Genomic DNA, 22,633 nt, shown 5'->3' with positions numbered 1-22,633 from the left:
TTAATACACAAAAGGACTGGAGTAACTGAGCAAGTCAGACAGCATCATCAAGGGTGGGTGGCGTTTCAGGTCAAGACATTTCTGAGAGAGGAGAACAATTTCAAAGTAGACATGCCTTGAGGAGATATTGCAGGTCCATGTTCTCCAGAGATGCTGTGACCTGTTGAGTTACTACAGTACATTGTGTCTTTTCTCATTAATCTATCTGGTCTTGATGAATTACTTATTGCTTCCCAACAGATTTCTAACAATTCCAATGATAATTTCCATCCTTTTCTATTCTTTGCAACAGGATGACACCTAAGAGATTGTAGTTGACCAGGATTGATATGCTGATTAAAATAGTGTAAGAAAATAACTGCAGATGCTGGTACAAATTGAAGGTATTTATTTCACAAAATGCTGGAGTAACTCAGCAGGTCAGGCAGCATCTCAGGAGAGAAGGAATGGGTGTCGTTTCGGATCGAGACCCTTCTTTAGTCTGAAGAAGGGTCTCGACCCGAAACGTCACCCATTCCTTCTCTCCTGAGATGCTGCCTACCTGCTGAGTTACTCCAGCATTTTGTGAAATAAATACCTGCTGATTAAAATAAATATTTTATCTACATGTAATTAACATCCAACTTGATTATAGCGCTTATATAACTGTTTTTTTAAAAATTCAATCAGGCCAAAAGAGTGCAAAATTGGACATAGCGGAGATTATCAAACTGATCTAAAATATTCACTCCATTCCCAAGTGAAACTTGTTCATGTGTGTAGGAAGGAACTGCAGATGCAGGTTTATCCGAAGATAAGACACAGAATGCTGGAGTAACTTAGTGGGACAGGCAGCATCTCTGGAGAGAAGGAATGAAGAAGGATCTCAACCCGAAATGTCACCCATCAATAATTGGGTAATAAATTCATGATTGTCGGCAATACTGGAAGCCCATGTACAGTACATTATGCCAACATGATCCATGGGTTTTTGTATTGTCACATGCACCTATGTACAATGAAATTCCTTTTTCGCACACAGGTCAGTTAAAAATATTACTATACATAGGCACAATTACACTTAAGTACAAGAGTGCAAGAATAGTAGATTACACTGAGGAAGTACACAATTGATTTCTGGCACCATTGATCCTGCAGAGAAGAGGGACGTCAAAATCTTTTTTCGATACCAAACTGAAATAAGAATGCTCTAGAATTTCTGACTGTTCTTGCAGTAACGTACCAAGCATTTTTGGTGAAGGAATGAAAAGTAACTTGGAGCTTAGTCTCCCATTGTGTGCAAGCACCAATCTCTGTCATTTATGGGCAAGATCATGATTTAGCATAGATTTTTGGTGAGCTGGTACGATCAGGTGACAGAGATGTTCATGAGCTGATCGCAAACCTCTTCAGCTGCATGAGCCACCATTTTATTGCGTGATAGTGTAAAGGGTTGAGACATTTCAGCAGTGTGTTATTGCAATGCATGGTGGTCAAGTGGCAATATTAAGCAAATATGTTTAAAATACATCTCAAGCTATTGGATTATGGCATTCATTTAACACATTTGTTGTACCTGTACAGGAGTAGTCATCCACTTTAATGTAACCCATTTTGCAGATACAGGTGTATGACCCCGGACTGTTCATACAAATAGTATTTTCTCGGCAGTAGTGCTTATCCTGAGCACACTCATCAATATCTGTAAGTGAAGACAAGTAAGCAGAAGAATGAGTAAAGATTGATGCATCAACTTACTTAAGTAATCATATGACATAATCAAAAAGCAAAGACCTACTAATGTGGGAAATCTGAAATAAAAATTCAGCAGGTCAAGCAGCAGTTATGAAGAGAGAAGAAAGAGACACAATTTTAGGTCCACTGAAAGGTCATCATATAGAAATGTTAACTGATCCTCTCTCCACATATGCTGCCTGACTGCTGAGTATTTTCAGCAGTTTCAGCAGTGGAACTGCATGTTCCTCAGTGTTACAGTACATGGAGGTCATTTAAGTGACATTCTGTTGCAGCCAGTGCATTGGACCTCAGCATGACTGAATGCTGCTACAACGGTCCCATAAACAAATCAATCATTCACAAGGGCGGCACGGTGGCACAACGGTAAAGTTGCTGCCTTACAGCGCCAGAAACCTGGGTTCGATCCTGACCACGGGTGCTGTCTGTATGGAGTTTGTATGTTCTCCCTGTGACCTGCGTGGGTTTTCTCCAGGTGCTCCGGTTTCCTCACACATCCCAAAGACGTACAGGTTTGTTGCTTAATTGGCTTTGGTAACATTGTAAAATTGTCCCTAGTTTGTATAGAATAATGTTAGTGTGCAGAAATCGCTGGTTGGTGCAGACACAGTGAGCCGAAGGGCCTGTTTCTGCACTGTATCTCTAAACTAAACTAAACTAAACTAAACTAGCCATATGAGAGTGTTTTGGATGCCCTTCCAGCTCCAGAGAATATCTAATCCATTTCTTTAAAGCAAAAATATTTAATTCATATTTGAGGCACCTGACAGTTCATACTTTAGCCTTCTCTCCAGATGATGAAATCACAAAATGCTGGGAGGTGGGGTAATATTCATTGAGAGGGTGAATGTTTCAGATGGACAGTCTTTGAATGTTAAAAAGGAAAAATGATAAAAACAAGTTTAAGAACCCAGGCAGGAAGAGGAGGCAAAGCAAAAATAAGGAGGAGGTCGATTATTTAAAAGGAAAAATTGAATACGATAAAAATTGAAATGGTTGAATTGCAATTTTGATGAAAAAATTCCAGGGGATGCGAGAATATTATCAAATTTAAAAATGAAAATGGGATGGATTTTACAAAGGGTCCACAAATGACAGCAGCCCGATAGCTCACTAACTAATCTTAGCACCATTATTTGTCCCACAGGCAGCTTCAGCCATTTCCTGGCACTACCCTGATCACAGATCTCTTTTCTTCCTCCTCCCTACTATTCTTGCCATGACCACGTTGCCCTTCGATTAAATCTCTTCGACTGACAGTTATTGATGCTCCCCTCTCCACAACTGCCAACTGCTGAAACAATTCCAGTTTCTTTTCCTTTTATTTCAGAACTTCAGCCGTCACAATATTTTACTTCTGCATTTCTCCCAGGAGACCTTCCACACACAGACAATTCACTCACATAAATATAATTTCCGCAGAATAGTTTTGAATTTAACCCACTTCGAGCTCTGATAGCTATTCTAATTGCAATGTTCCGGATAAATTGAAGTAATCTAGGGCTTCCTTCTGTCAAACCCCTTTAGAATAGTTAAAAATAGCAGTCTCGTCACGTTCACTTTTCTCTTCCCCAGCCATAACATGCCCACGTTCCTCCTTGATTTGAAAGTTTCCTGTTCTTAATATTCTATTTCCCCAGTGTTTCCACCCATTCTTTTATACCTTCAACTCTAAAATCTACCAATAGCGAACATTACAGATCACTAACCGTTAGCACTGCAACACACATATAGAAAATTGAAGGGAAGAGAATTCTCACTTGCGAAAATGATATCCATTTGCTTCACTTCATAGCATGCACACATATTACAGAAAGAGCAATTCATAACTCGTCTGCTGGAAGGTTGGTGACTTGAATCGTTTAATCTCTTCCTCTCCCTAAAGAACCTGCTTGATTACATTTGTTGTTTTGAGTTTATCGTCTGAATTGTCGATCTGGTATATTTTTGAAAACAGAATCAATCGTACCATACTTAAATTTGAAGAAATAGTTTAGGGATTTTGTCTCTTGAAAATTGAAGGAGAATAAGAGCCATAGTGTAGCTGTGAAGCCATTGTGAAGCTGTCTTCACAAGTATTATCGCACCAACATCCTGCTCACAGATGCCCAGTTTGTGTTTTGCCAGACCTATTTGCCTCCAGACTTCATGACATCCATGCAGCTCTTGGGCTTAGTAACGGCACAGTTAATGCCACTGTGTTTCTGAGTATTGGCCTGAGGATTTTTCAGCTATGAGTAAACTTTTGATCCCCCTTTTCTTTGTGTAAAGTAATTTTCTCCTCCTCTGTGCTAAATAACCCACGATTGAGATAACAATGCAAAATTAATTTAGTAGATCAATTGTTTGGACCCTACTTCCAATGGAACAACTAAGTCATGCACCACCATTTTGTGATTGCCAACAACGCTCAACCCACTAAAAGTAGACAGAATAGGCAAATCGCAACTTTATTTAGTGTGCAGCTACTTCTTTTAGCTGCTACTGTCCTAAAACAATCACAATGTGTTTAATCAGACATGTTGAATAGATGATCAAATCCCACCATCACTAAAGCCAGGCTACAACGGATCCATTCAATATGATAACAGGTATAGGCTCGATTCAGCGAAAGCTTTGAGACCAGATAACATCCCAGCTGTGAAGACCTATACTCCAGAACTAAACATATCTCCAGCAAAGCTGTTCAAGTTTCAGTTATAACACGGAAGCCATCTGGCTAATTACTGCCTAATCTGTCGGCTCTCAATCATCATCAAAGTGATGGAAGCTGTCTTCACAAGTATTAACGCACCAACATCCTGCTCACAGGTGCCCAGCTTGTGTTTTGCCATACCTATTTGCCTCCACACTTCATGACATCCATGCAGCAAAGGGCTGCAATCTAGCATTGCACACAGCTTAGGCTTTGCCAATAGTACCTCCCAAACCTGCAGGCTCTGTCACCAAAGGCAGACACAGAATGCTGGAGTAACTCAGCGGGTCAGGCGGCATCTCTGGAGAAAAGGAATAGGTGATGTCTTGGGTCGGAACCCTTCCTCAGACTGAAAAATAGAGAAGTCCTGAACAAAACAGGGCTGGCAACAGATTACCTCAGGAGGGTGGAGTCCATAATGGCCCATTGTTCACTGGGGCAGATATGTTATTGACAGGGATACAAGGCTGTGAACAGTGGAACTAGTAGGACGCCTAGCATGGGTGAGGGGGGAGAGGGGGGGAGAGGGGGGGAGAGGGGGAAAGCTACTTGAAATTAGAGAAATCAACATTCATACTGCTGCCCCAAGAAGTCGCTGTCACCAAGGTCAAGGACACATGGGAACATCACCATCTCTACACAACCCCTTCCAAGTCACATACTATCCTGACTAGGAAAATATATTGTCTTACTTTATCATTGCTAGTTCTAAATCATGAGATTCTCTACCCAAGGGAATGCCTTCACCAGAAGGGAGGGGGGAGGGGGGGAAGGGGAAAGGAGAGAGGATGTGGGGTGCTTCCCTGCTAGCTGTGAACCCCTGTCACTGATTTGAGGAGGACTGAGCCACTGGGACAAACAAGAGACCACCAGCGCCACCATGTGGTCAAGACTGGGCTCCTGGGAAGAAACCCTAGACAGCCAGTGCCCCTACCTGCGGCTAAGACTGAGTGGCTGGGGAGACCATGAGACGCCAATGCCTTTTTCTGTCCACAAACAACGAGGGACTGCGCCCACACACAGAGGCAAAGTCTGATCTGTCAGCATTATCCAGAGACTGCCAGCACTGCCTCTTGTTGAGCCGCAAGGATAAACCTGAGACTGCCAGCGCCTCCTCTAGAGGCAAGGGTAAACTGTGGTTAGACGCCTTCTCCGTCTCCAAGCCATCTCCTTGAGACCAGGACTGAGCTGCTGGGACAAGCCAGTGATCGTCAGTGCCACCGCACACACACCCTGATGGTGAAGGACAGCACCCTCCTGCATTCCTGGACTTTCTTAAATAAAATGCCTCATGTGAGTTCAACTTGCTGCCAATGTCGTGTGGTCACTGCCGAACCCACCATCATCCCTGACGTCACACACCTCTAAACTGTTCCTATTCACATAACTGTACAAATGCTTTTTTTAAATCTTGCTATTCAACTTGCCACACCCACTTCCTCTGGCAGCTCATTCCAGATACATGCCGGCCTCTGTGTGAAATGTTTGCTCCTCAGGTTCCCATTAAATTTTCCCCCTCACACCTTACACTTGTGCCATCATATTCATGATTTCCCAACCTTGGGGGAAAAAGACTGTGCATTCAATCAATTCACTCCAAGGAATAAAGACCCAAACTGCCTGGCCTCTCTTGATCGGATAATCCTCCCTCCCTGGGAATCCACATTATAACAAGAGAGAGAGTAGAGAGAGAGAGGAGAGAGAGAGAGAGAGAGGAGAGGAGAGAGAGAGAGAGAGAGAGAGGAGAGAGAGAGAGCGAGAGAGAGAGAGAGAGATGCCCCCAGCAATTGTTTGCTGTATATTAGCATTTGTTTGAGTGTCAGGTTATGTGCGTTGAAAATGCATTTTTTTTTATTGTTGCCAAAGTTGCCAGAAGCTGAAACTTAAACTCAGTGAATGGAAGACCAGAATAACAAGTCAGAAATCTGCATTTATTTATCATTTTTTGTTGTTCTCATCATAAAACACATTCCAATGACTTATTGTGAAATAAAATGATTGACTTCAGGCAAATGCAATAGATATTTTATAAATGGCAAGATTCCATAAATGTCATCGAGATACTGAACAAATTATTTTAATGTTGAATCAGAGAAGATTGCACTGATTGACACCAGCAGAACATCATCCTATTCTTTGAATCTTTGAACCATTATTACCACAGACAGATGGCATGCTGGTTAACATCAAGGGGTGGCATCTCTAATAATGCAATAGACAATAGACAATAGGTGCAGGAGTAGGCCATTCGGCCCTTCGAGCCAGCACCACCATTCAATGTGATCATGGCTGATCATTCACAATCAGTACCCCGTTCCTGCCTTCTCCCCATACCCCCTGACTCTGCTATCTTTAAGAGCTCTATCTAGCTCTCTCTTGAAAGCATCCAGAGAATTGGCCTCCACTGCCTTCTGAGGCAGAGAATTCCACAGATTTACAACTCTCTGACTGCAAAAGTTCTTCCTCATCTCTGTTCTAAATGGCCTACTCCTTATTCTTAAACTATGGCCCCTGGTTCTGGACTCTCCCAACATTGGGAACATGTTTCCTGCCTCTAACGTGTCCAATCCCCTAATAATCCTATATGTTTCAATAAGATCCCCTCTCACCCTTCTAAATTCCAGTGTATACAAGCCTAGTTGCTCCAGTCTTTCAATATACGACAGTCCCGCCATTCCGGGAATTAACCTAGTGCACGCCCTCAATAGCAAGCATATCATTTCTCAAATTTGGAGACCAAAACTGCACACAGTAATCCAGGTGCGGTCTCACTAGGGCCCTGTACAACTGCAGAAGGACCTCTTTGCTCCTATACTCAACTCCTCTTGTTATGAAGACCAATATTCCATTGGCTTTCTTCGCTGCCTGCTGTACCTGCATGCTTCCTTTCAGTGACTGATGCACTGGGACACCCAGATCTCGTTGTACGTCCCCTTTTCCTAACTTGACACCATTCAGATAATAATCTGCCTTCCTATTCTTACCACCAAAGTGGATAACCTCACATTTATCCACATTAAACTACATCTGCCATGCATCTGCCCACTCACCCAACCTGTCCAAGTCACCCTGCATCCTCATAGCATCTTCCTCACAGTTCACACTCCCACCCAGCTTTGTGCCATCTGCAAATTTGCTAATGTTACTTTTAATCCCTTCATCCAAGTCATTAATGTATATTGTAAATAGCTGTGGTCCCAGCGCTGAGCCTTGCAGTACCCCACTAGTCACTGCCTGCCATTCTGAAAGGGACCCATTTATCCCCACTCTTTGCTTTCTCTCTGCCAACCAATTTTCTATCCATGTCAGTACCCTACCCCCAAAACCATGTGCTCTAATTTTGCCCACTAATCTCCTATGTGGGACCTTGTCGAAGGTTTTCTGAAAGTCAAGGTACACTACATCCACCGGCTCTCCCCTGTCCATTTTCCTAGTTACATCCTCAAAAAATTCCAGAAGATTAGTCAAGCATGATTTCCCCTTCATAAATCCATGCTGACTCGGAACGATCCTGTTACTGCTATCCAAATGCTCCACAATTTCGTCTTTTATAATTGACTCCAGCATCTTCCCCACCACTGATGTCAGCCTAACTGGTCTATAATGCATACATGCAGTATGCATTCAGTAATGGATAACAAATTACAAGTTACATGACCGATCACAAAGTAGTTTAAACCACAATCCACAATTTGGAGGAAATAATACTAAAAACAATAGATATTGGAAAATTGACAGGGGAGAGTCAGTGGATGTGGTGTACCTCGACTTTCAGAAAGCCTTCGACAAGGTCCCACATAGGAGATTAGTGGGCAAAATTAGGGCACATGGTATTGGGGGTAGGGTACTGACATGGATAGAAAATTGGTTGACAGACAGAAAGCAAAGAGTGGGGATAAATGGGTCCCTTTCGGAATGGCAGGCAGTGACCAGTGGGGTACCGCAAGGTTCGGTGCTGGGACCCCAGCTATTTACGATATACATTAATGACTTAGACGAAGGGATTAAAAGTACCATTAGCAAATTTGCAGATGATACTAAGCTGGGGGGTAGTGTGAATTGTGAGGAAGATGCAATAAGGCTGCAGGGTGACTTGGACAGGTTGTGTGAGTGGGCGGATACATGGCAGATGCAGTTTAATGTAGATAAGTGTGAGGTTATTCACTTTGGAAGTAAGAATAGAAAGGCTGATTATTATCTGAATGGTGTCAAGTTAGGAGGAGGGGGAGTTCAACGAGATCTGGGTGTCCTAGTGCATCAGTCAATGAAAGGAAGCATGCAGGTACAGCAGGCAGTGAAGAAAGCCAATGGAATGTTGGCCTTCGTAACAAGAGGAGTTGAGTATAGGAGCAAGGAGGTCCTTCTACAGTTGTACCGGGCCCTGGTGAGACCGCACCTGGAGTACTGTGTGCAGTTTTGGTCTCCAAATTTGAGGAAGGATATTCTTGCTATGGAGGGCGTGCAGCGTAGGTTCACTAGGTTAATTCCCGGAATGGCGGGACTGTCGTATGTTGAAAGGCTGGAGCGATTGGGCTTGTATACACTGGAATTTAGAAGGATGAGGGGGGATCTTATTGAAACATATAAGATAATTAGGGGATTGGACACATTAGAGGCAGGAAACATGTTCCCAATGTTGGGGGAGTCCAGAACAAGGGGCCACAGTTTAAGAATAAGGGGTAGGCCATTTAGAACGGAGATGAGGAAGAACTTTTTCAGTCAGAGAGTGGTGAAGGTGTGGAATTCTCTGCCTCAGAAGGCAGTGGAGGCCAGTTCGTTGGATGCTTTCAAGAGAGAGCTGGATAGAGCTCTTAAGGATAGCGGAGTGAGGGGGTATGGGGAGAAGGCAGGAACGGGGTACTGATTGAGAGTGATCAGCCATGATCGCATTGAATGGCGGTGCTGGCTCGAAGGGCTGAATGGCCTACTCCTGCACCTATTGTCTATTGTCTATATGGTTGGGATTGATCTTGTTTCCGGGGTCCTCAATAGGCTTACACAGCATCTTCTCAGTATTATAGTGACTGTTTTTCAGAAGGACTCTGTTACCTGTAAGGCACTTTGGTATAGCCTGATATAATGACAGTCAATACAAGTCTTTGATTCTCCCTCTCTGTTTCTCTGTTATTCTTTAGCACGAGTGAGGAATATAATACACCCTCAACATTTGCAGACTTTCAGTATTATTGTCCAAGTAATCTGCTCATAGAACAATATTCGTTCATGGTCTTTCAGCATTAGGGACAAGAAAACTAGGACAGCCCCTACTAATATTTACACAAGCTTAAGCCCAAAATATTTCACACAGGAGTAAAATGGGAATCTTTAACATCTATTTTCTAAGAGAAAAGCTGAGAAAAACAGAAAAAAAAAGACATCACAAATTACTTTGATCAGTGCTTGCCTTTGACAGTTGGCAGTTTTGCAACATTGTAAAATGTGGCAAACCCTTAATTAAAATATCCAGGAATTCTAACTCCTGTTGAAGTAATACTGGCAACTGAGAGCGGAGCAGAGAGCCCATTCTGAATTCATTAACAATCCCTTGTATTACGGTACCATCAGTAGCTTGTTCTTACTTTTAAGAAAATGCTCTTTTTCAGAATCTGGTTTTGCCAACATAAAATGTTTTTTTGCACTTCTTAAAAAGCCCACAATGCAGCTGTCCTTCATTTTGGCAATACACTTTGATTTCAGCTTATGAGTATTATACTGAGATACCACTAGTTCCGCTACATCTCTTGAATCATTGGATTATTGATAGATACAGCATGAAAATAGGCTCTTCGACTCACTGAGTCCATGCCGACCATCAATCACCAAGTCACGCTTGTTCCATGTTACCCAACTTCCTCATCCACTCACTGCTCACTAGGGGCAATTTCCAGAGGCCAATTAACTGACAAAACCTCATGTCTTTGGGATATGGGAGGCAACCAGAGCGCTTGGAGCAGACATGTCCAAAGTCCGGCCCGGGGGCCAATCGCGGCCCGAGGTCAGATTTTATACGGCCCGCAGCTTCCATCTTAATATGTATTATTTATGGCCCACCAGCACTGTCTAACAGAATGAAGGTAGGGGGAGGGGGAGAGGAGAGGGGAGAGGGCGACTACACCTCCCGGCGGTCAGCGCTGCCCGATCTGCGGATTGTCAGACGCGAGGTCCGGGTGGGGGGGGCGCATTAGTTAAAGGTCCGGGTGGGGGGGGGGGGGGGCGCATTAGTTAAAGGTCCGTGGGGGGGGGGGGGAGTGCATTAGTTAAAGGTCCGGGGGGGGGGAGCGCATTAGTTAAAGGTCCGGGGAGGCATTGGCCCTTGGGTATTTCCACATTATCAAATCTGGCCCTCTTTGAAAAAAGTTTGGACACCACTGGCTTGGAGGAAACGGACACAGGTAGAATGTGCAAACTCCACACAGACAGCACCTGAGGACAGGATCCAGCCCAGATCTCTGGCGCTCTGATGCAGCAGCTCCACCAGCTGCACCACAGTGCTGCAATTTATTTTCTAAAGGTCATCCATGGTGCCAGTAGGAATAAACTGTTTCCCTTTATTGGAGATATATTGCATTAAAGCCCAATTCCTTTCTTGGAATTATTGAACGGACATCTTTCTCTTTAATGTGCTTTTGAGAACCAATGTTTGAATCAAACATTCCCACATCCACCTAATACTTCTTGAGTGGCTCAGCATCGACATATGTTTGATGCTGCTCCTCTTAACTGCCCTGCGACTTTACTGAGTTAAAGGTGATATGTTATTAAAATCAGCTTGATTTTTGCAATACTCCACGCACGATTAGTAAACCAACACCAATGGCGGCTCATGCATCAAATGTTGAGGAAACCTGGGGTTCAAATTCAGGCCTGCCCCATTCACTGCAACATTAAATACCTGCTATTGAACGTTGAACATAGAACAGTACAGCACAGGAACAGCCTCTTCTGCCCACTAGTGTAAGAAAATAACTGCAGATGCTGGTACAAATCGAAGGTATTTATTCTGCCCACAATATCTGTACCAAACACAGTGCCAAGTTAAACTAATCCCATCTGCCTGCATGTAATCCATATTCCTCCATTCTCTCTATATTCGTGTGCCTATCCAAAAGCTTCTTACGTGCCACTATCGTATCTGCTTCCACCACCACCCCTGGCAGTGTGTTCCAGACACCCACCACTCTCTGTGTATAAAACTTGCCCTGCATTCCCTTTAAACCGCCCCACTCTGATTTTAAAGCTATACCCTCTGGCATTTACCATTTCCACCCTACGAGAAAGATTGTGACTGTCTACCCTAAATGGACAAGGGTGGATGTAGTGTACCTTGACTTTCAGAAAGCCTTTGATACGGTCCCAGATAGGCGGTTAGTGGGCAAAATTAGAGCACATGGTATTGGGGGTAGGGTACTGACATTGTTAGAAAATTGGTTGGCAGACAGGAAACAAAGAGTAGGGATTAACAAGTCCCTTACAGAATGGCAGGCAGTGACTAGTGGGGTGCTGGGACCGCAGCTATTTACAATATACATTAATGATTTAGATGAAGGGATTAAAAGTAACATTAGCAAATTTGCAGATGACACAAAGCTGGGTGGCAGTGTGAACTGTGAGGAGGATACTATGAGTATGCAGGGTGACTTGGACAGGTTGGGTGAGTGGGTAGATATATGGCAGATGCAGTTAAATGTGGATAAATGTGAGGTTATCCACTCTGGTGGCAAGAACAGGAAGGCAAACTATTATCTGAATGGTGTCAAGTTAGGAAAAGGGCAAGTACAACGAGATCTGGGTGTCCTTGTTCATCAGTCACTGAAAGTAAGCATGCAGGTACAGCAGGCAGTGAAGAAAGCTAATGGCATGTTGGCCTTCATAACAATAGGAGCAAAGAGGTCCTTCTGCAGTTGTACAATACCTTAGTGAGACCACACCTGGAGTATTGTGTGCAGTTTTGGTCTCCAAATTTGAGGAAGGATATTCTTGCTTTTGAGGGAGTGCAGTGTAGGTTCACTAGGTTAATTCCCGGGATGGCGGGACTGTCATATGTTGAAAGAATGGAGCGACTGGGCTTGTGTACACTGGAATTTAGAAGGATGAGAGGGGATCTTATTGAAACATATAAGATTATTAAGGGATTGGACACGCTTGAGGCAGGAAACATGTTCCCTATGTTGGGGGAGTCTAGAACCAGGGGTCACAGTTTAAGAATAAGGGGTAGGGTATTTGTAGAACAGAGATGAGGAAAAACTTTTTCACCCAGAGAGTTGCGAATCTGTGAAATTCTCTGCCTCAGAAGGCAGTGGAGGCCGATTCTTTGGATGCTTTCAAGAGAGAGTTAGATAGAGCTCTGAAAGATAGCGGAGTCAAGGGATTTGGGGAGAAGGCAGGAACGGGGTACTGATTGTGGATGATCATCCATGACCACAGTGAATGGCGGTGCTGGCTCAAAGGGCCGAATGGCCTACCCCTGCACATATTGTCTATTGCCTACCTATGCCTCACAGAATTTTACCAACATCCATCATGTTTGCTAGGTAACATTAAAACATTTGATGTGTGATTTGATCCTGACATGGGATGGATGGATGGAAATATGGAAATAGGCCTCAGGAAGAGTAGACTATAGTGGGAGGAGGTTTATGTGAACAGTCAAATCCAGTATGGACCAGTTGGGCCTAATAATTCATCTCTGCACCATTTTTTGTGCAGCCGATGAAAATCACAGCAGTGAAAGCAATGTGTTCTTTAATTCAGTCCGCTAATAAATATTTAATGTGCATATATCAGCAAGGACATAAGATGAATTTATATTATATTTTATTAATGTAAAACCATTGGCTCTACATGACCTACTTTGCTCCATTAACAAAGTGAGTACATTGGGTGGGGGAGGAGGGGATTTAGTAATTTCCAGTTATTTTTGGGTCACGGCTTCTCAATTCATCTCAATACCTCAGCAACATTCAAGCAATGTAATCTTTTTACATCAACCACATAGCAAATGGTATGTAACAGCGTTCTAAAGGACAATTCTTTTGATACAGAAAATTGGCATCAATTACTAATTTGTATTTTAAGAAAATGTTCTTTTCTTTTTGGAAAAATAATTCATCTCCGACATGACAGATGGCCGGAGTTCAATAAAATCCAGGAGTTTGAGACAGCTTTCCAGCTTATTGTCCCAATTACAAGGAGCAATTGGACATGATGGATTACAGGACTGTTTTACCTGTCTGCCAAATGTATTTCAGTTCGAGCTGGGGAAGATAAACCTGGAAAAAACACTGCCCTCGCACAGCAATTTTTAACCGATGGCTGTCATCCAAGGAAAAGACTGTGCTTCATGGAATCTTAGCCAAATGATAATGAGTGAAAATCAAAGTGTGATGCTTTTGAATCTATTCTGCTATCCAGTTAGATCATGGCTAATCTATACCTCCATCTGATTAATCTACCTTCCTTCCAGAATAATTGTTAGCTTTTTCCAATAAAAATATATTGATCCCTGAAATAAAAATGAGTTGTGGTGGTATCCATGGAATTTTGGAGGAATAATGGTACATTTCAGCTTCTGATTTTTATGAAAAGTTGCTTCCTTAATTCGTTCTTGAATAGCCTCATTATATAGTACTGATGAAATGTAATGGGCTTTGAACAGTAACATTTATTTTTCTCTGCTCAGATGCTTCCTGTGCTGTGAAGGTTCACAATACTTCCTAATTAAGTTACTGTAATGCCACCTTGTTCTGGATTCTCCACCAGAGGTTACAATCTCTGTGTCACAACTTTCTCAACACAAGACAATAAAAGCTAACTTTAGTATTCCATCTATTCACATCTTAATCTAGGTTATTGTTCTGCTAAATCTCTGCTAAACTCTGCCCTTTCTTGGGGTTTAGTGCCTTAAAGTAAACAAGCTGTACACAGATAGACACAACATGCTGGAATAACTCAGCGGGTCAGGCAGCTTCTCTGGAGAAAAAGGATGGTGATGTTTTGGGGCGTGACCTTTCTTTCGAAACATCACCCATCCTTTTTCTTCAGAGATGCTTCCTGACCCACTGAGTTACCCCAGCACTTTGTGTCTATCTTTGATATAAACAAGCATCTGCAGTGCCTTGTTTCTACAAGCTGTGACAATAGACAATAGACAATAGGTGCTGGAGGAGGCTATTCGGCCCTTCGAGCCAGCACTGCCATTCAATGTGATCATGGCTGAGCTCAGTACTTCAGTGGTACTTGAATCCGGTCTCTTTGGCTGTTTCTCAATCAAGCACCATTCCTTCCCAAAGATAGAAAGAAAGTGCTGGAGTAACTCTGTGGATCAGGCAGCATCTCTAGGGAAAAAGGATGGGTGACATTTCGGAACGAAGGTCCCAATCCAAAATGTCAACCATCTTTTTTCTCCAGAGATGCTGCCTGACCCAGTGAGTTACTCTAGCACTTTGTGTCTATCTTTGGTATAAACCAACATCTGCAGTTCTTTGTTTCTACATTCTATCATTTCTTCACAATTGACATGAATACATAGGATCGAACCAGGTTCACCAGCGTTATAAGATGTCCACTCTACCGTTGTGCTACCATGCCGTGTGATGTTGCAATCTAAGTTTTTATCCTGTATTAGTATTAAATGATGACTTAATACAATGCTTAAAAACAGACTGCTTACTTCAACCCTTCTGTGTGCCATTTAAAAGAATGAGTACAAAACCACACTCAAGCCTATACTTTAATCAAGCAGAATGCTGTGAGATGGGGCTCCTTTATTCTGCTGAAAGCAAACATCATATTCAAATTCAGAAATTTAGAATGTAAACAATCATGACCTCAACCCACATCTGACATTGTGTTCCTTCTTTTCACATGACAGCCATTACAAAACTATTCTAGAGGCACTAGGAACTGCAGATGCTAAAATATTGAGCAAAGCACAAAGCTCAACTCCTTGCAGTTTGTTAGAAATTCTTAATTTTCATGATTTTATTTGTACAATATTTACTTTTGCCCATCTTTGGGATTGCTAATAGAACCTTATTTACCCCCATTGCCCCCTCCACATCTTTTCACATGTGCCCTTTATCAAGATGGTTGACTTTTGGAAGTAGCTTTTAGTCCCATCCATTGTGGGTCAAGACCACAGCACGAGCCCAGAATTTTCTTGCTATTTACTATTTATGAGAAAATAGTAAAGCCATTAAATGAATCACAAGGTGAGTCTTTCATTATGTACAGTTACTGCAAGAAACTTCACATAGTCTGGCATTTGCGTCATTGTTTGCTCTCTAATTTCTCTTACCACAGTAATAACCTGTTGTAGCAGGTCCAAAAGTGATTTACAGAAATGTTTTTTAATAAAAATTGATAATGGGTAAAAGAAGAAACTATTAGATGAGATGAGCATGCGTTGACTAAGGAAATACAAAGAACTGCAGATGCTAGTTTATAAAAGAAAGATTAAGTGCTGGAGTAACTCAGCAGATTGGGGAGTATCTCAGGAGAACAGTTTCAGGTTGGGACCCTTCTTTAGACTGACCAGATCTTTGGTGTTGATGAAGAGAGCTGTAGGGAAGAGAAGGAGGTGGAAATGTTTGGGATACGTTTCCAGACTTTGGCAGGGGTGGGTGAAATGGAATGGGTGATTCACAAAAGGGTAAAAGGGTGGAAGGGAAGAGTTCACCTGTGATTCTGGAGCTGTAAGAGATTTTCAGAGTTGGAATGCCACAGAGATTTGGAGGGTTAAGGTAAAGGCTCTCACTACAAGCCTTTGCTGGACCAGGAGCCAATTAAGTCATTCATTACCGGAATTAACCACACTCTTCAGCTTGAGACTAGACGGACAAGAATGAGCTCAACCTCATGCTGCTTCCTTCCTCCATCTTGGTTCCACCAAGATGCAGGACAGACGCCACAGGAGATCCTTGTTCCCTGTGGCTATCAAACTGTACAACTCCTCCCCCTTCTGTCGTGGGGTAGACTGACTCCCCGCCTCCCCTACCCCCCCCCCCCCCCCCCAATCTTTGCACATCCTCAATCATTTCCTCTCGTCACTTTGATTTCATGTTTCATGGATCTTGTTATGTTTTATGATTATTTGCAGACCAATTTCGCTCCTGGGATAAATAAAGTTCTATCGTATCAAACAATATCTCAACTCCCTTCAGTAACTCTACCCTGTTGTTTGGTAAAGGCAAACTATCAACTGGAAAGGCATTGTGCATCATTCATGGCACATCAAAACAGCAAACCGCAGAGCCACATTCGAAATAATTACGCGATGAAGCAGAACCTCAGTCGATTACTTAATGCTGATCTGACCATTATAACAGCTGAACGTTTAAATATCATAAGTGTAGCAAATATTACAGACACAAAGAAAAGCAGATGCTGGTTAACAAAAAAAAAAAAAAAAGTGCTGGAGTAACTCAGCAGGTCAAGCAGCACCCCTGGAGGTCATGGATAGGTGATGTTTCAGGTTGGGATCTTTCTTCAGACTGCCCTGGAACATCACTTATTCATGTCCTCCAGAGATGCTGCCAAACCCGCTGGATTACTCCAGCACTTTATGTAATTTTTGGAAATCAGCATCTGCTGTTCCTTGTATGCATTAAATATAACAACCAGAATTTATGCAGTTTAAGGAGATTAGTTTAGAGGTGCAGCGTGGAAACAAGCCCTTCATCCCAAAGAGTGCAATCACCTGGTACACTAGCACTATTCTACACACTAAGGACAATTTACAAATTTACTAAAGCCAATTAACCCTCAAACCTGTATGTTTTTGGAGTGTTGGAGGAAACCAGAGTACCTGGAGAAAACCTACTTGGTCACAGGGAGAACGTGCAAACTCTGTACAGAAAGCACCATTAGCCAGGATCTCTGTCTCCCCAGTTACAGTATATCACATTGATTCACTTCTAGAATAAGGCTAATAGTAACTCACTTAATACCTTTCATTTTCTATTATAAGATCTTATAAACTTTCAACAGTTCCCTCCAAACTTTTTTACTCTTGCCCATTCCAAAACATTACTGTAAAATCTAGTGCAAACTTTAATGGATCAAATGCTTATTTAGAATACTGCCTACAAATATTCAACAGACTATATAGCATACATTTTGCCTTTACCTGAACAATCTTCGGCCAAGCATCTTCTGTCTAGACCTTTATGATCTAACAACAGTGTTATCACTAAGTTGGATGAGACAGCAATCAGATTGAAGAATTATCAAAAACAGACCAGCCATAAAAACCAAATTAAACTGTATCGACCTGGTACTTTAACTCCATTTCTCCGTCCAAGTGTCTGACTGAAGCAATTCCATAATTTTTTTAAAATTCTAATAAAAACCTCCAGTTTCGCAACATTTTTCAGCCTCTCACAATATCAAGGATTCAGGTATTAAAAATGTAGTAGAATGTTAAAATATCATAAGAAAAATGAATGCCACGTTTTTTTGAAATAATTATTCTGAAGGGTTAAAGTCCACACACAGATGAAAACAAATTTTCAGGGCCAGAGAGATTCACAGTTACCCCACATAGAAATAGGCCCTTTTATGGCCCAACTCATCCTTTTATGGCCCAACTCATCCATGCCAACCAAGCTCATCTAATTTGCCTGTGTTTGGCCAATATTCCTGAATCCTCCAAGTGCCTTCCTGTCCAAGTACCTATCAAAATGTTTTTAAAATCTTGCTTCTGAATCTGTCTCTGCCATCTACTCTGGCAACTCGTTCTATATACCTTCCATCCTCTGTGTGAGAACTTGCCCCTCCAATCCACTTTAAATATTTTCCCTCTCACCTTAAACCTAGTGCCAGGGAAAAAGATTGTGACAGTCTACCCTACCAGTCCCACTCATCATTTGATAAACCTCGTTAAGTTCTATTGCATATGATATCGTATAAAGTTCTATTGTATCGCAAGGTTCATCCCTCAGCCTCCTTTGTGATGGGTTAAAAAGTCACAGCCAATCCAATTTATTCATATATCTTGAGCCCTCCAGTCCAGGCAACATTTATCCTTGATTCTTCGCTATTATAACATTGGTTAAACATTCAAAAAGGCGTAACATTTTTAAAGGTAGAAAAGCTTGTTCAAAGTTGAAGTTAATGCCAAATCAGTGTTAAAATTGCCTCAGTAGAGATTACAGCAGCGCGCCATGTTAAGGAGCACTGACAGTGACTTCTGGATTTCCATGTGAAATTGCACATGTATGAACATGAGAAGTGCTGTCAGTTTTATAAAGCTGTGACTGTAAAAGTGAACAGCTCATTATCATTCAAATTGCAAATTCAAAGTCAATTCTGTAGTAACACATTAGCTATTCAGCTTCTCACTTAGGCATGAAGTGGTTTGATTTCCATTTGCAGAAACATGAATGGAAATGAAAATCACGTCGTTTCCATCAAAGGAACCAGCACCAGTTTTATCTTTCAACTTCAAGGTTAAAATGCATCCCGAAATGCTTAACATTAAGCTTATAAATGCATCTGCAAATGTAAAATTTATACAAGGGAAATAAATTATATTATTTGCATCTACATAGGAGCATAAATGCCTGGAAAATTGGGAAAAAAGCTGCTGATTTTGGAAATCTGAAATGTAAATTGAAAATGCTGTAAACAGCAGACAAGGCAGCACCCATAGAAAAAAAAGAGTCAATATTGCAAGTCAAAAAATATACAAATATACTTGCAAATCTGTTTGCTAAAGATTCTAGGTTTTGAAACAGTCGAAGCTTTCAGAACAAAGAGCAGTAGAATTTTGTTAGGTATGAATGGTATAAATTGTACAACGTAGGTAGCAAAGGACACCAAAATGTAGTTGTAGTGCAAATCAGCTGGGATCTAATTAAATGGCAGAGCAGTCCAAAGGGGCAGAATAGACCACGACTTCTGCTACATTTCTTTCCTGTAATTGCTAATGATGCTGGTGAGCGTGGACTAGAAGCGTTGTTGCGAAACACTAACCTTCACAGTACGCTTCATCATCACGGAGAGATGAGAAGCCAGATTTACATCTGCAGGTTGCACCGGCTTCCAAGTTGACACATTCAGAATTTTCAATGCATTCGGAGCTCTCGGCGCAGAAGTCATAGCCTAGGAAGAGAAGGAATAAATGGAAGGAATGATTTTACTGAGTGAGCTCCAGTTGTAATCTCATTAGAGTCTTCCTGAGAATCAGTGTAGCTATTTATAAAGAAAATGTTGAAATACTGAAGACCTCACTTGATAGGCAGGATGTGTAGGAAAATAACTGTGTAGGAAAACCGAAGGTAGACACAAAATGCTGGAGTAACTCAGAGGGTCAGGCAGCATCTCAGGAGAGAAGGAATGGGTGACGTTTCAGGTCAAGATCCTTCTTTCATAAGGGTCTCGACCCGAAACGTCACCCATTCATTCTCTCCTGAGATGCTGCCAGACCCGCTGAGTTACTCCAGCATTTTGTGTCCACCTTCGCTTGATAGGCAACTTCATTCAGCCTGCTTTTGGTATGTGCAATTCTGCTAAGTAGTTTAGTACACTAATTATCCTGCTTGCCCATAGTACCTTGATCCATTAGCTACTGTGATCTAATCCATGCATCAAGGAGTGAAAAATGCATCAGGTCACATCCCAGGGTAAGCACGAGTGTAGCTTAAAATAGGTGTTCCAGCTGGCTACAAGCTTTATTGGCCTGATATCAGATCTTTTTATTTGTTGTCGTATTCATTTTTCCGTGGAGGTTCTTCTGAGCGAAACCAATTTACAGAGAGAACCTGTCAGCGACTGACAGTAACAAATTTAGCTGGGAATAATAGCGACAAAGATTCCACCTCACTGTCAAGACAAGGATCCAGTAAATGAGGAGAAACCGACCTTTCCTGTCTAGGAAAAGTGGACGGGAAACTCTGCCAACCAGTTCCCTTCAATTATTTAATCATTTTCCCAATTATATTTTTCTATTATTCAGGAATAATGGGCCTGAAATTTCATGGAATTTTGTGATCATGAAACTAATAGTTTAATGTCTAGTAATTTGCTAAATTAGATGCTCCAATGTTCACAAATTACAGGATCATTTATATCACTCTGCCTTTAACCAAAGTCAGTTTGTTCTTACTGTGATTCTTCTCTTGAACCTCTGGCAAATCTGAAACCAGATGCCTTGTTTTAACCAAATTAATTGATGGACTCAATCCCTAATTTGCTGCAGTTTGGATAAGGACTACAGCAATTTTCATATTTAAAGGATTTCATTCTTTTGTGTTTGGAGTATTGTGTGAGGTCCGGTCACCTCATTACAGGGTGGATCTTGAGGCTTTGGAGATGGTGCAGAAGGGATTTACCAAAATGCAGGCTGGAATAGAGGGATTTAGCTACAAGAAGAGGTTGGACAAACTTCAGAGCATTGGAGGCTGTCTTATAGATTATGGGGCCACAGTTTAAGAATAAGGGGTAGGCCATTTAGAACGGAGATGAAAAACTTTTTCAGTCAGAGAGTTGTAAATCTGTGGAATTCACTGCCTCAGAAGGCAGTGGAGGCCAATTCTCTGAATGCATTCAAGAGAGAGCTAGATAGAGCTCTTAAGGATAGCGGAGTCAGGGGGTTATGGGGAGAAGGCAGGAACGGGGTACTGATTGAGAATGATCAGCCATGATCACATTGAATGGTGGTGCTGGCTCGAAGGGCCGAATGGCCTACTCCTGCACCTATTGTCTATTGTCTATTGAGAGGCATACATTATGAGAAGAAATGACAAAGACTAGAGGGCATACCTTTAAGGTGAGAGGAGCAAAGTTTAAAGGAGATGTGCGGGCAGGTTTTTTTTTACACAGAGTGCTGAGTGCCTGGAACATGCTGCCAGGGATGGTGGTTGAGGCAGATATGGCAATGGCATTTAAGAGGTTTTGGATAGACACATGGATATGTGGGGAGTGGAAGGATGTGGATCTCATGCAGGCAGAGGTGGTTAGTTTACTTTGGCATCATGTCCAGCACGGACATTGTGGGCTGAGGGGCCTGTTCTTGTGCTGTACTGTTCAATGTTCTTTGTTTTGAAAGGTGGATTCTCAGTCATCTTGACATGGTGCTCTTTAACGACCCAGGAAGAGTATGTGAGGAAAGCCCAAGTTAATTCAATTTTGAGCGTTTTCTCTCTTGGCCCAAGGAGAATGGCGTACACCCATTTCAGGGGGGAAGGAAGATCAGAAAGGAAGGAACAACCTTGGCCTGCAGCACAATTTAATTTAACTTAATTTTAGCACATTTAAATTTCCACATGGAAGTATAGAAGTTAGGAGGTCATGTTGCAGTTATATAAAACATTGACGAGACCGCATTTAGAGTACTGTGTTCAGTCCTGGGCACCATGTTATAGGAAAGATATTGTCAAGCTTGAAAGGGTTCAGAGAAGATTTAAGAGGATGTTGCCAGGCCTAGAGGGTCTGAGTTATAGGGAGAGGTTGAGTAGGCTGGGTCTCTATTTCTTGGAGCGCAAGAGAATCTTATAGAGGTGCATAAAATTATGAGAGGAATAGATCAGGTAGATGCACAGAGTCTCTTGCCCAGAGTAGGGGAATCGAGGACAAGAGGACACATGTTCAAGGTGAAGGGGAAAAAAATTAATAGGAATCTGAGGGGTAACTTTTTCCCACAAAGGGTGGTGGGTGTATGGAACAAGTTACTAGAGGAGGTAATTGAGGCTGGGACTATCCCAACATTTAAGAAACAGTTAGACAGGTACATGGATAGGACAAGTTTGGAGGGGTATGGACCAAGCACAGGCAGGTGGGACTGGTGTAGCTGGGATATGTTGGCCGGTGTGGGCAAGTTGGGCCGAAGGGCCTGTTTCCACACTGTATCAATCTATGACTCTATGATTCTAACGGAGGTAACTGGTCCTCCGAATCACTACACAATGCTGGAACACGGCAGACAATATATGAGTCATTACCCAACGGTACGAATGTTGATTTCTCTAATTTCAAGTAACCTTTGCATTCCCTCTCTGTCAGTCCCTCACACACCCTAGTCATCGTGCTAGTTTCACTGTTCGTACCCCCTCGTTATCACGTCTTCCACAGCCAAAAATTAACTATTGTGGGCTCCATCTTTCCTTGGTCATCGATGCGGGCTCTGATTTGTTCTGTAAATTTTCATGTTCTGTACATTTCCCTTTCCCCTGACTCTCAGTCTGAAGAAGGGCCTCAACCGGAAAC

General features: G+C 42.2%; 1 protein-coding gene across 1 annotated transcript in view; it reads right to left on the bottom strand.

Annotated features, from left to right (window-relative positions):
- LOC144603681 (protein NEL-like) overlaps positions 1 to 22,633 on the bottom strand; it is a 230,010-nt gene that overhangs the window by 133,620 nt on the left and 73,757 nt on the right. Inside the window, exons 12-13 of the mRNA XM_078417297.1 lie at positions 19,403 to 19,531; positions 1,556 to 1,681 (exon numbers count right to left, since the gene is read on the bottom strand). Of these exons, the coding sequence (XP_078273423.1) occupies positions 1,556 to 1,681; positions 19,403 to 19,531 (255 nt within the window). The remainder of the gene's footprint in view (positions 1 to 1,555; positions 1,682 to 19,402; positions 19,532 to 22,633) is intronic.

This window comes from Rhinoraja longicauda, chromosome 20 (genome assembly GCF_053455715.1).
Source record: "Rhinoraja longicauda isolate Sanriku21f chromosome 20, sRhiLon1.1, whole genome shotgun sequence".
In the NCBI taxonomy this organism is placed as follows: domain Eukaryota; kingdom Metazoa; phylum Chordata; class Chondrichthyes; order Rajiformes; family Arhynchobatidae; genus Rhinoraja; species Rhinoraja longicauda.
Note: the sequence above shows the minus strand (reverse complement) of the source record. Positions and strands in the feature narration are given on the sequence as shown.